The sequence below is a fragment of the Euphorbia lathyris genome, chromosome 8 (genome assembly GCF_963576675.1).
Source record: "Euphorbia lathyris chromosome 8, ddEupLath1.1, whole genome shotgun sequence".
Taxonomy (NCBI): Eukaryota; Viridiplantae; Streptophyta; class Magnoliopsida; order Malpighiales; family Euphorbiaceae; genus Euphorbia; species Euphorbia lathyris.
Genome location: NC_088917.1, coordinates 16,328,476 through 16,341,514, shown reverse-complemented (window position 1 = coordinate 16,341,514; position 13,039 = coordinate 16,328,476). Strand labels below are relative to the sequence as shown.

Below are 13,039 nucleotides of genomic sequence, written 5' to 3'. Positions count from 1 at the left end.
CTAACACACTCTATTAGCATTGAAAAGAGACTGCCACTAGTGTCAAAAAGGGCAGTAGTGACGCGCTATTAATCTCATTAGTAATGCATCTTACGCGTCGCTAAAAAGAGGCATTGCTTAGGGATGCACCAAGGTCAATTGCGAAGCTCCAAAAGTGCGTCGCAATTGACCTTGTCAATAGAGAAGGCGTTTTGGGGAAGGGTCGCTATTGACAAGGTCAATACCGATGTTTCTTCGCAATTGACCTTGTCAATGCGCAATCTGAACGCACATCGCAAACGATTTTTTTTAATTATAGATTTTTTTTATTATGCCACATGGCATTGAAACATGTGATCCTATATCACATAATCAACTCCGACGAAAAAAATGATCGAAAACGTTCAAAGTGACTTATGGGACAAAAATAAACTTAAGTGCTTTTATTGAGATAAATTAAACTTTTATGGCTTTTTTAGGACATTGTTCAAACTTTTGTAACCACTGATGCTACTTATCCACCATGGTTAAATATATATTATTGTTTTGTTTTCTATACATGATTAATTGTCATAATTTAAATTAGGGTATTCATGCGCCAATCCAATTAAGGAAGGAGTAATTCATCGATTAGTTTTAAATAACCAATCCAATCCATGGATACTATGTAGAATTGGATGTGATTGATTTTGATTTGGATTGGTGATTAACACAGATTAATTTTACTCAAAACCTATTATTTTAACTAGATTAAATTATTCAATCAATTTTGTTCAAATCTAAATCAAGTTTATTTATTTTCAACATATTAAATTTAAAAGAAAAAAAAACAAAGAAAACATAAAAAAACAGTAAAAAATGAAAAATGGGATAAGGCAACTTGAAAATGAAAAAAATATGGCAAACAAAAAAAAAAAAAAAGTAAACGAGAGACGACATGATTCATGACAGAAGAGATACTTTCAATTTATTTGAAATTGACTCAATTTATTAAATTATGATAAAATTTCACTACTAAAAATTAAATTACTTTTGACAATTAAAATTGGAGACATTTTTGTAACTTATACAAACATTGTAAATCATAATATATTTTCATTCATTGATTCCCTATTTGTTAGTTTATATCAATTATAATTATAGAGTATTAGATAGTAGATACTGAATATATTGCGAGAAAAAATGGATAAATTGCATCTATGGTTATTGAATTTTACTAATTTTCACAGTATAACTATTGAATATTAAAATGTAATATAAAAATCATTGAACTTAACACTTTATTAAGTTTGTACCCGCTAAACATCAATCAACGCCTCAAAAAGACGGTTGACAATCTCAAAATAAAAAAAATTAAGAATTAATAATATTCTACGAATTAAGAAAATATCATTTTGAGATCATAGGTGTTGTTTGAAAAGAGAGAAAGCTCCAAAAATTGTTATTTTAGAAAATAAAAATTGTGATTTCATGGTAAATATTATTTTGAACAACTTTATTTCTTGAATATATTCATTTTGAGGCTGTTAAATCTCATTTTGAAGAATTAGTTAAAATTTAGTGGTTATAGGTATAGCAAAGTGTAAATCTATGTGGTTTTTATGTTACATTTTGAAATTTAGTTATCATACATTGGTAAAATTCAATGGTCATGGGTGTAATTTATCAAAAAAAACAAAACAAAATTAAATTTATTATGAAAATAAGGAGCATACAGTCTATTCTCTTTTTTTCTCTTTTCATTTAAATAAATGGAACCTATCAACTTTTTTTTAGGTGAAAAGAAAGCCCCTAAACTTTGGCTATTTAAAGGATTAAGCTCCTGATTATTTATTTTTCCACATTGAACCATTGATCATTGATTTTATTATGAATTATGCCCTTATTTAACTTTTTCATCGATTTTAGACTGCGTACATCGTTAGGGTGATTCGGCTTGTTGACATGGAGAAGTAAAAATAAGAATTCCTTGATTAGGGAAGATAAAAATTAAAACTTAAAAACTAAAACAAAATTATAGAAATTAATTTACAGTATATTCTTCCAAACTCGATTTTCTCCTTTCCCATTTTGTGATTTTCAACATTAGAATCGCCAAATCGATGTTCTCATCTCCTAAACTCAACGGAAAAGTTAAGTAAGGACCAAATCCATAACAAAATCAATGATTACATACAGAGAGGCTTACATACAGTGAATTTTTTTTTTTTTTAATCAAACGTATGATTATTTGAATACTGTAAAACGGTGAAAAGACTAGAGGTCATTTTCATGTTTTTTTAGGGTAATTAATTTATTAGTCCCTGTATTTTGAGAAAACATATTGTTTAGTCCCTGTATTTTCAAAAACACATGGTAAGGTCCCTAACCTAACTGTTTAGTCATTCTGTCTATCTATTAGATTTTTTATCGTTTATAAATTCAGAAATGACTAAATTACTCTTTACTATTTACCTTCAAATTTCAGAAGAGAAACCCAATTTAGAAGAAGAAGTTTTTTCTATGGAGAACAAGAAAAAGATAAGACGCAATGCTTACGAATTTGAACGATTAAGAAGAAAATTAAGAAGAAGAACACTCAAAGTTGATTTCAGATACAGTAAAGTTTAAAGGAAAGGAAAATAACGGAAAAGAAAAACGCAAATTCAAATTGACTAATAAAATCTTTATGAGAGTCTAACGGTAGGGACTAAACAGTTCACCGAGAAAAACGTTAGGGACTAAACAGTTCATCAAAAAAAAGGTTAAGGATTTTAACGTGTGTTTTTAAAAATACAGGAACTAAACAGTGTGTTTTGTCAAAATATAAGGACTAATAAATTAATTACCCTTTTTTTAACATTTTTTTGTTACGTTAATAACTAATACAAAATCAACATTTTAGATAGGTGAATGGCCAAATAGTACTTTTAAGTCTTAATAATCTCTAGTTTTTTTATTAACACTATTTAATTCACGTATTTGTAACAAAAATAAAAATACATTATAAAATCTTTAACGTTTATTATAATAAAAATAAAAATACATTATAGAGTTTTAACGTTTGTTACCGTCTTTTAAAAATTGAACTAAAATCAATTACTCAAGTCAAATAATAATTAAATAAACCAGAGGAACTGCAAGAGAATCGAAGTTCATTTCTCAAAACAATGAATCATAGGACCTCTTGAGCTAGTTTTAAACCCCTCCTTCTTATGGGTTATTATTCTTCAAATTACATAATTATTAAAGATGTAAGGTGATGAAGATTCTGTTTTCCCAAAAAGAAAAGAACAATTCATCAATCCTCCAAAATTTGTGACTTTTAAAAGCCGTAAGTTACATTTATGGGTGGCCTTTATTAATATTATCTGACACTAAATTTCAAAACGCAACATAAAATCACTCAAATTTTAATCATTATAGTATCGGTTAACCCGCCATTATAAAGATAATGAAAATAAGTATTAACTTTAATTTTGCAACTGGTTGATATTGAAGTCATTTGAGTCTTGTTTGCTTAGAAAATAAAACTCAAAAATGGTGATTTTATATAATAAAAAACTTTATTAATGTAATTCTAAACAATTTTAATTCTTAAATTGTTGCATTTCGAGGTGTTCGACAATCATTTTTAGGCCATTTACTTTGTTATAACATAATAACAAAGTAAATAACAAAGCTAATAACACAAGAATTAAGATTAAGCAACTGAAACTAAACACAATATTTTTGCTCATAAATTCTTCTTACACAACATGAATGGTTGTCAAACCTTAAAGTGTCTTGAATTATAACGAAGTAAAGTAGTAACAAAAACAGTAGTTATATGGGGGAATAAGGACCTTTAACTACAAAAATAAATAGTGTCCATTCTACAACAGATATTGCTTAAGCCAAGAAGAACCAATTCATTACTAAGTTTTTATTTCTGTATCCTAAATAATGTAGTCTTTATGCCCACTTTTGAGTAAAGAAATCACAAATATTACTGGACAATAATGGGGAAAAATGGAGAAATTATTAAGCAGTGCTATCAAAGGGGCCTTAACTAGACTAGGAGTGAATAATGTTACCGTGATGTTTAATGGTGTGTTCTTATTGGTTGTTAGTTCGAAGTACGGGTATCTACTTGGAACTAACATAACATAACATAGTATATGTATAACTTGTGAGGAGTGAATTATGAATAACATTACCATTATTGTTGTAAACTCATTGAAATGTCACTTCCAAGTGTTTGGTGTTGCCTATGGAAATAAGGATGAAGCATTTTAACACCTTCCAGGTATAGAGGTGTCTGCATTTCAATCAATCGTGAAACCTACAGAGAGAGCGTCTCCAAATTATCTCATTTCTACTAAAACAAGATATGGATCAAATGATCACCTTACTTTTCTAGCAACTCTTTAAACATGTGGTTTCATAAAGATGTGGTTTCATGGATTTGCAAGTGGAATGCGGTAATTTCTATTGCAAAAGAGGTTATGTGTATTACACATTTAGCATTAATAATTCAGTGTATGAGATCAACAAAGCCAATGTGTTACATTATCGAAGTCAACGTGTCACATCATCGAAGTTAACATGCCACATCTTCGAAGACTAATATCTTAGTCAAATTCCTCTAGCCTAATAATCTCTAGCCTATGTACTTGTCTAGAAAAGTCAACTACATTCTTATACTTTGATAACGTCCTATTTACCCCTAAATTTGCTTAAAGTGATTTGTTGACCCTCTAAATCCACTTGATAGAACAATGGGAGATTTAGGACAACTTGAAGTGCATACACTTTTAAGCAAGTTTAAGGGTCCAATCCAATTGATCCCTGTAAGAAAGTTCGGAAGCTATGGATAACTTTACGAAATGAATATGTCACTTTAAACAAGTTCAAGAGGTAAATAGAATATTTTTAAAATACAAGGGAGCAGTTGACTTTTCTACACAAGGCTAGATACGCATTAGGTCAACTCCTTTTCTTTTTTTTCCTTTTCCTTTTTTTCCCAATAGTGTAAAGCATATTTTTTCTTTTGCAACGAAAAAGATTCACATTCTTATACTTTCAAATCCATAATTTTAACTCCCTAAAACCACATGCGTTATTTTTTTGTACTTTTCTCATAATATAAATATTGCTGATATTTTTTTATTTTCACCAAAGATAAAAGGAGTACAGAGAAAAGAGACAAGGTTTAAAACCACTTACTGCTCGACGAAAGGCAAACATCTCTTCTTGGCCAGATAGCATGGAAACTATGCCAGCTGGTGCACCCACAGCGCTCACACTGCCTTCAGCTAAGACATCTCTACGAAGTTTTGCACCTTCTGGCTCTGCTTCAAACTGAAAACTGCATAACCCAAAGTAAACAAGCAAACAGATTAAAGATGTCTACTTAAGAATAGGATTGGGATAACGGGTTACGGTATCACAATCATGTTATGTGATCTATATGTTCCACATGATTATGTATGATATATAAATGCAAAAAATTGATAATCTTCAGAAGGAAGGAATGGTAGGGTTGTCATACTACTGAAAGACATGGACAATATGTTTATATTGAAATTAAATGAAGAAAAAGAGGTAGAAGGTTCAAATGCTTCCTCACTCCCATGTCTCATGTCACAATCAAGACTAAGACAAACAAAAAGTCTGGACTGAACTACCTTTCCAAATCAAAGAGTGTACCCTCGTCAGTTCCTTGAAACAGGTCATCAATAGATGAAGCTGCAGTACAGTAGAGGCAGCAATGATGATTGTACAGCTCATCTACGAGAGTGATAAATCTACGTGCCTGGAAAAACCAGAAAATGGGATTTTATTATTTGAAGAAGATTCTGAATTTGCCATGATATAGTGCATAAAAATCTGCACATCAGTTTGTGTGCATGTTTAACCTTATTCTATGATTCATTAGAGATGGAAAAGGACAGAAGGGGTCATGAATATGTGCTCTCTCTCTCTCTTCCTTTCTTCATTCAAATTTCACTTCGATTCTCCTCTCAATTGGAATCCGATTCATAAATCTAATTCAATGTAAGAGTTTTACACCATCACTTAGCTTGACCTTAAACATCAGCAAATACCATTTTAATTTTCAGGTCTTGTATGCAAGTATATGTCTTTAGATAGTAAAAATAAATGACGTTACTTTGTCACCGATTCGCATGCTCATTGTTGGAATGTCAGAGATGAAAACAGTGTGATAATTTTTTGCAACTGCAATATAATCCGCTGCCCACCGCTGCATATAATCAAAATAATAAGGCAAGTCAAAACACATAGAAAGGGGATACAATAAATCTAAAATTTTCAAAATCCTTGAAAATGTCAGAGTTGAAATAAAAAGAGGGACCAGAAATTTCATATTAGAGAAATTTTCTAAATTCAGAGGTTAAAGTTGTGTAGTTTTCTTTTTCATCAAGTATGCTTTGAAGATAAAAAAAACTTGTAACTTGCTCACCCAGTATTTTGAGTCTCAATTTTTTAGAAGAGATTTTCAGGCAGCTTTGTTCATCTCTCTTATGCATGGAAAACTATTTTGATATCATTACTTGTTTTGTTAGATTTACATTAGTCCTTATCTGTTTTTCTCCTTATCTTTTCACATTTTTTTCATGGTAATCTGATGCTTCCAAAAACATTAGATAAATTTGAGACAGATAAATGGGTAAACAAAGTCACATGCTACCAACAAATCTTTTCACAATATAAATGAGCAAATAGTGTATCACTGGCATAAAAACCAAAGACATCATTAAACAAAAGTGAAGGCAGAAATAATCAAAATTACTAGAGAGCAAGTGCGATACCGGCTGACCACATAGATACTCGAAGGTGAATCTTCCAACTCCTTTACAGCTTTGGGAAACCTCCAACGTTCTAATTGAAAACAGAATACACTGCTTAAATTGGATAGAACATTTTACTAAATAAATTAAATATGTGTGGGAGTACCTTCCAAACATAATTGGGACAGTTGCAGATGTGATTTCTCCTCCCAATTGGTCTGTGACCTGATGCCACATTTTCTCGAACTCCTTCGCAGCATTGTTATCCAATGGCCAGAAATGGTGAACCTGCATGTGTACAGCTATAATTTCAACCACCTAGCCCGAGCAAAATTTGACACCACTATTATTGGTTGGGAGTTGAATTCGCCTATGCTACCTCACTCCAATTCAAATAGAGTACTGATCTATGAGAACTGACAACTAGAAGTGAAACATCCCAAGACATGAGAGAGAGCTCAATGGTAAAATTGGGAATGATCAATGAAATTACACTTTGAAGCAAAAGAATAATCTAGATATTCTGTACTGCTATAAGTAAGAGTAAGTAGAAGTGTTAAAAGAAAACCCTTTTGATCAACAATTTGTTATGTGGGAGATAAATAACATGCCTCAGCCTTCTGTCAAGTATTCAGAGAGTCACATTTCTCACTAAATTAGAGAGGCATACTAAAATTAAAATGCCTAACAACAAGATACATCATGAAATTGCATCCTGACAAGAATAGTTGAATTAAAGAGTGTAAGATAATCTTTGAAAAGTTCAAAAAATTTCACTTTGAACTGGGATTAGAAAACAATACATATTAAAATTGCAGCATCAACTCAAGAAGTTTCACAGATTTTTCCGGATGGTTTATTTGACCAAATATAAATATCTATACATAATATCTAGATTTTTTAATTATTGACATTGTCTAGTTATGTAACCGACACAATTTGTGGCTTAAAATTTGTATGCCACCGACCAATTATCAATATAAATTAGAGAAAGGTGGCGATGTGTTAGGTAGTGCAAGAGAAAATACAGCAAAGACAATTGTTTGAGTGGCAAGTGGGTTAGTCTCGAGTGTTACGTGTGAGTGAGGTTACATTGTATTCTACTTTGTGTTTGGTTCAAATAAAACAAAATTATTCAATTAAGTCCTTCACATTTATTCAACAATACATATTGCTGATATTTCAGTTTAAACTTTTAAGAATCTTAAGAGATTTAAAATACTAAACAAATAAAGTTTACTAATTCAATGAAGAAAATTTTGGAAGGCAAGTCAGCTAAAACAGACAATATAATGAAACAATTAGCATTTCACCTGGTCTTTAGAGCTCTGAGCTATAGAGCGCCGATAATCAATCTCACTTCCAATCAGAACTATCTCACAGTGGTCGTCCAATTTTGAAACCAATTTTTGGAAGATCTCTTTCTGCATACCATCCTGCAGATGCAACAAATGAGATGAAAAATCAAGCTTCATGTTCCATGCTTGAAGACAAATTTGACTTCGGTATGCAAGTATAGAAAGACATCAAGGGACTTCTACCAACCCAGAAATGTGTTAGGTCCAGGAACATAGAATCAAAAGAACAAAATTTCAGGAAAGAAAACATATCTGAAAGATATTTGAGCCCACATGACCACCTACCTGATTCAAATCCTTTGGCTCCCGATTACTGGTTGCCACAAGAACTGTTCCAGTAGTCAACAATCTGCTTAGAATTCCAGATAAGGCCACAATAGCAAATACATCAACTGTCTGTAATATAAAAGCGCAAATTTTAAGTGGGCAAATTTTAAGTGGTCAAATGAGTTACGAATTCAGTCAGCCACCTTTCAACTTCACAAGTTCTAGCATGTAATTACGGTTTTTAAATGTTCCTTTCGTGCATTTGTGAATAAAATTAAGAGTAGAAAATATAAGAAACTTAGACAGATTGTCCTATGACATGCAAAAAATTATCAAGCAGTAGCAGAAGATACATGAGTTGAAATAAGCCAGGCTAGGACCACCAAGCTACAGAGCACAATCAAAAGGACTGAAATCATATCATAAAGGCCAGTCTAGGACATTTTTCTCCATACCTGTATTTCATCGAAGCAAAGAAGGCTGGCGCCCTTTTCATCTGCTTGTCGATCTAGCAGAAACTTGTCTGCTACAGCAGGAAGAATGTTTTTCATCTGCACCTGTTGCTTATATTTTTCTTCTGCAGCTAACCATTCCTTGACTTTCATATCAAAAGGTAGATTCATAATCCAGCTGGATATGTTTGAATGCAAAGACTGTTCCTCCACCTGATTCTTCCATATCTTATGCATATGCTCGTTTATATTCAGCATGGCCTGCAAAGAAGTACCGTAAGTAAGAATTTTTATTTCCTGAAAATAGCATTCATGTGGATCTTCACTAAACATGTAATTAGACTCTCAGAAACCATAATTTCCAGACAACTCATCAGATACAGAAACAGCATCCTTCCCAAATTCTCCATCATGTATGCATGGACATGCACATTAGGGCTTGCATTCAGCTTTCAAGCACCATAAAGATACAAGAATTGTCACACCATCATGAAAGCACATTAAGAGATTGACCTCATGAAAGTGAAATCGTCTCCTATGTTTAACAATTCCTTTGGTGACACCATAAAACATATCCATCAGCATAGTCTTCCCTGCAGTATCAAGAGGTGCTTTATTCACATGAACTAACAAATTTATATGCAAGTTCAGAATGGAAAACAGCTAAAATGAGAAAAATTGATATATCATATACCTTTCATAAATAGATGTAAAAACAAAATTTAAAACGTTGAATTCACATCTGACCATGAATAGGATTAAAAACATACCACTTCCAACGTTGCCATATATGTAAAGTCCCTTTGGAGCAGGAGGAGCAATTGGGCGACGGCCAACAAGGGAATCTAACTTCCTTTCTCTATTCAAGTATGAAACCCATCGACCCACTCCAGATTCAACCTCAGGCTTCTTCCTAAGTCAAATAAAATTCAAATTGAAACAAAAGAAATGGAATGAATAAAGAGTCAAAATACTTGTGCAGAGAAATTTTAAGATAAGGATTTTTCATTGAACAGTTCGACAGAGAAATGAAGAAGTTGCCGAATACAGAGTTTAAGTCCAATTTGCATAATGATTATTGATATGCAAAATAAAAGAAGGTTAACCATGAGCCACAAATTTGTGAATACAGTGCCATTATTATGTGAAAAATGCATCAGAATGTAGAATGATTAAGGATTATTATGTACTCCTTTTCTTCTGGTCTTCTGCACAATAGTCAATTCTTAGACCAAATATACGTTTAATCAATGAGTAAAGATGAACATGATTTATCCTAACTTTCTAAAATCGTCAACATACGATGTATTGATAATCAAGCTCACATCAAATACATTTGCAAATTGCGCATTACCTAGACATCCATTTTTCCAGAAGTCCTTTGCGATGCTTATCTACTGATGTCCACATGCCTCCTTGCTGTTTCTGCTCAGCTTCTACTGTCAAAAGCTTGCGCATCTCATTCTCCCTATCCTTCTCCCAGTTCGCTAGATTTACCTGCAAAAGATATGTAGAAGACGCAACTCCTCACAACAAGAAACTACAATGCGAAACTACATAAATGAAATAACATTAACATAAAAATCGTACATGATACTCCTCCATATCTCTCTCGTATTGTTCCAATCTTCCAAGCAAATTTTCTAATTCAATAGCAACCTTTTCCTGGTAAGAATCATGCTGTAGCTTCCCTTGATCAACCAAATTCCTATAGCGAGCTAGAATCCCTGGACGAATCATTTTCCACTTCATCATTCAAACCTAAATAGTGCACCAGAGCAAGTTCAAATAAAATTTTATGCCAAAGAGAGAAAAATGTGGATGGAACCTGAAGATTTTGCGGAGGAAAGCAGGGAAGGATCATCAGAGTGAAAGCGAATTATATTGATTTGAAACTGATTGGAGGTTGATCTTGATTGAGAAAACCCTAGCGATATAAGGGATGAAATTGAGGATAATCTCCTCATTGGATTCCAGGATTTTCCCCTTACTCTTCTTCTCCCCCCTTGAGATCGCGAGATTTTTCAGAAACACATCAGCTCCCGCCGCTGCAACTGTAATTGTAAGCAGGGAGTTAGGTGACGTGGCTGCTGAATCATAAGAAACGTGGACGAATTAAACTATCGTGACGTGGAAGAACACCCGCCATTCATGCAGTCAAGCGAGTTTCCTTGTTTTATTAGATTTTTGTTTTTTTATTCCCTTAAAGAAAAAACGAATTTTTAATTTTTTTAATTTTTTTATTGTTTTTTTTAAAATTCTAAAATTTCCAGACGTATTGTTCACATCTGGAATTTCCAAATATGAACTTCATGTCTGAAAACTCCAGAAGTGATGAACGTCTGAAAATTCCGGACGTTCAACATCTGGAATTCCATAATTAAAAGAAAAAAAAAGGAAGAAGAAGAGAAGAAATGAGGAAGAAAAAGAAGAAGAAAGAGAAGAAAAGAAAGGAAGAAGAAGGAGAGTGAAAGCGAAGAGAACAAAAATTCGATTTTTCTAAAATATTCATGTGCCATGTCAGCAACTTAACAGAATCCATCTAGTTGCCGCGATTTCTAGTTAAAAGTTTCTTATCGGAATCCATGTTAACAGTAACAACCTCGAGATTGTGTTTGTAAAAAAACTCATAGGTACCACATCACAAATCGATCAACCCACATGATACTTTTTTATAATTACCCTAGATTATTCAACCTCAAACAATTATTATTATTTAAAAAAATATATATATGTTAGTAGTTTTCTTTTTTTAGAAAGAATATGTTAATAGTTAAATTAATTTTATTTCTCACAAATGATATAATTGATATGTTAATATCAATAAGTTAAGCTGGAACGGTCGAGGCAACTCCTAGTAATTGTTAGGTGAGCTTGTTAAAGTTTACAAGTCGACGGTGATGTTTGTACTTGAAACTCTTGTTGACAAAACTCGGATGGAGGAGGAAGTTTTTGTTTGACAGTTGCGTTGTAGTGGATGCTTGGGGTCACAGTGGTGGTCTTGCAATGATGTGGAAATAGTCAAATGGAATCTCGGTTACTTCTTTTTCTTACCATCATATTGAACTAGCTATCGGGGATCTGGTAAGGGGTGATTGGCGTCTAGTTGACTTTTATGGATTTTATGATAGGAGTCATCATCGGGAGTTATGGGAACTTCTTAATCATACTGCTAATAGCTCTATTTTACCATGGTATATCATCAGATATTTTAATTGCATTCTTGCACAAGAGGAGAAATTAGGAGGGCCTGGTTATCTATTGTCTTTAATTTCACAATTTTTTGAGGTGATCTTGTCTAATGATCTCCATGAGCTTTGTGTGAGAGCTAGCTCTTTTACTTAGAAAGTGGCAAATGTTCTGATCACTGGGTTCGGGAAAAACTCAATCAAGCATTTGGTTCAACTATTTGGTTACATAAATTTGATAAATACATGCTATTGTATTTCATGTCTCATAGTCCGATCATTCCCCGCTACTGTTGGAAACAAACCTTTATGCGCAGAGCAGGCATCCCAACTGTTTCCATTTCGAGATGGCATGGATTAAAGAAGATGGCTTCGCTGCTATTCTAACAAATTGTTGGGTAGATCATAGGAGGGAGTCAATTGTCCATAAATTAGAGGCGTGCAGCTCCCTCTTGACGCGATGGGGGTCGATTTTTAAAAGGAGGTTCATGAGAAAAATAAGTCAGTGTAAGCAACAGTTACTTCATCTAACTCCTGTAACAAACAAAAAACTAAAACAAAGGAATAAAACATAAGACGCCAACGAAGACTGACTCACGATCAATTGCACGTCGTATGAAAAGGGACAAGAGGAATGAACACCAGTCTGGATATGGTAGGCTAAAGGGTACAAGTAAGGCTAGGCTACCAATTAACCCTTCCTCCTAGGGATGGCAATGGGGCGGAGAAAAACCGAAAACCGTGGGGATCCAAACCGACGGGGCCGGGGAAAAGCCGAAATTTTTGGGTATTGGGTTGGGGGCGGGGGAAATTTTAGCCCCGAATATTAAATTTGGTCGGGGTGAGTGTTACTATCCCCGAACCGTGGGGATCTCCGCACCGTCCCCGAAAAACCGACCGTAAAAATAACCGAAAAATCCTCGAAAAATAATATTATATATTAAAAATTATTTTTAATTTAAAATAAAAAAAACCTTAATAAAGTTTCTTTAAATAAAAATTTTGATTAATATTTAGATTTA

General features: G+C 33.0%; 1 protein-coding gene across 1 annotated transcript; it reads right to left on the bottom strand.

Moving 5' to 3' along the window:
• Positions 1-3,670: 3,670 nt before the first annotated feature.
• On the bottom strand, positions 3,671-10,868 carry LOC136202948 (uncharacterized). The gene is made up of 14 exons (XM_065993951.1): positions 10,658-10,868; positions 10,420-10,556; positions 10,184-10,326; positions 9,600-9,742; positions 9,343-9,422; positions 8,833-9,090; positions 8,396-8,506; positions 8,066-8,188; positions 6,919-7,040; positions 6,774-6,843; positions 6,113-6,205; positions 5,628-5,755; positions 5,167-5,308; positions 3,671-4,282 (listed from the first exon to the last, which is right to left on the bottom strand). The coding sequence occupies exons 1-14, from the start codon at positions 10,794-10,796 to the stop codon at positions 4,160-4,162; spliced, it is 1,812 nt and encodes a 603-aa protein (XP_065850023.1). The 5' UTR covers positions 10,797-10,868; the 3' UTR covers positions 3,671-4,159.
• Between the last annotated feature and the right edge of the window lie 2,171 nt (positions 10,869-13,039).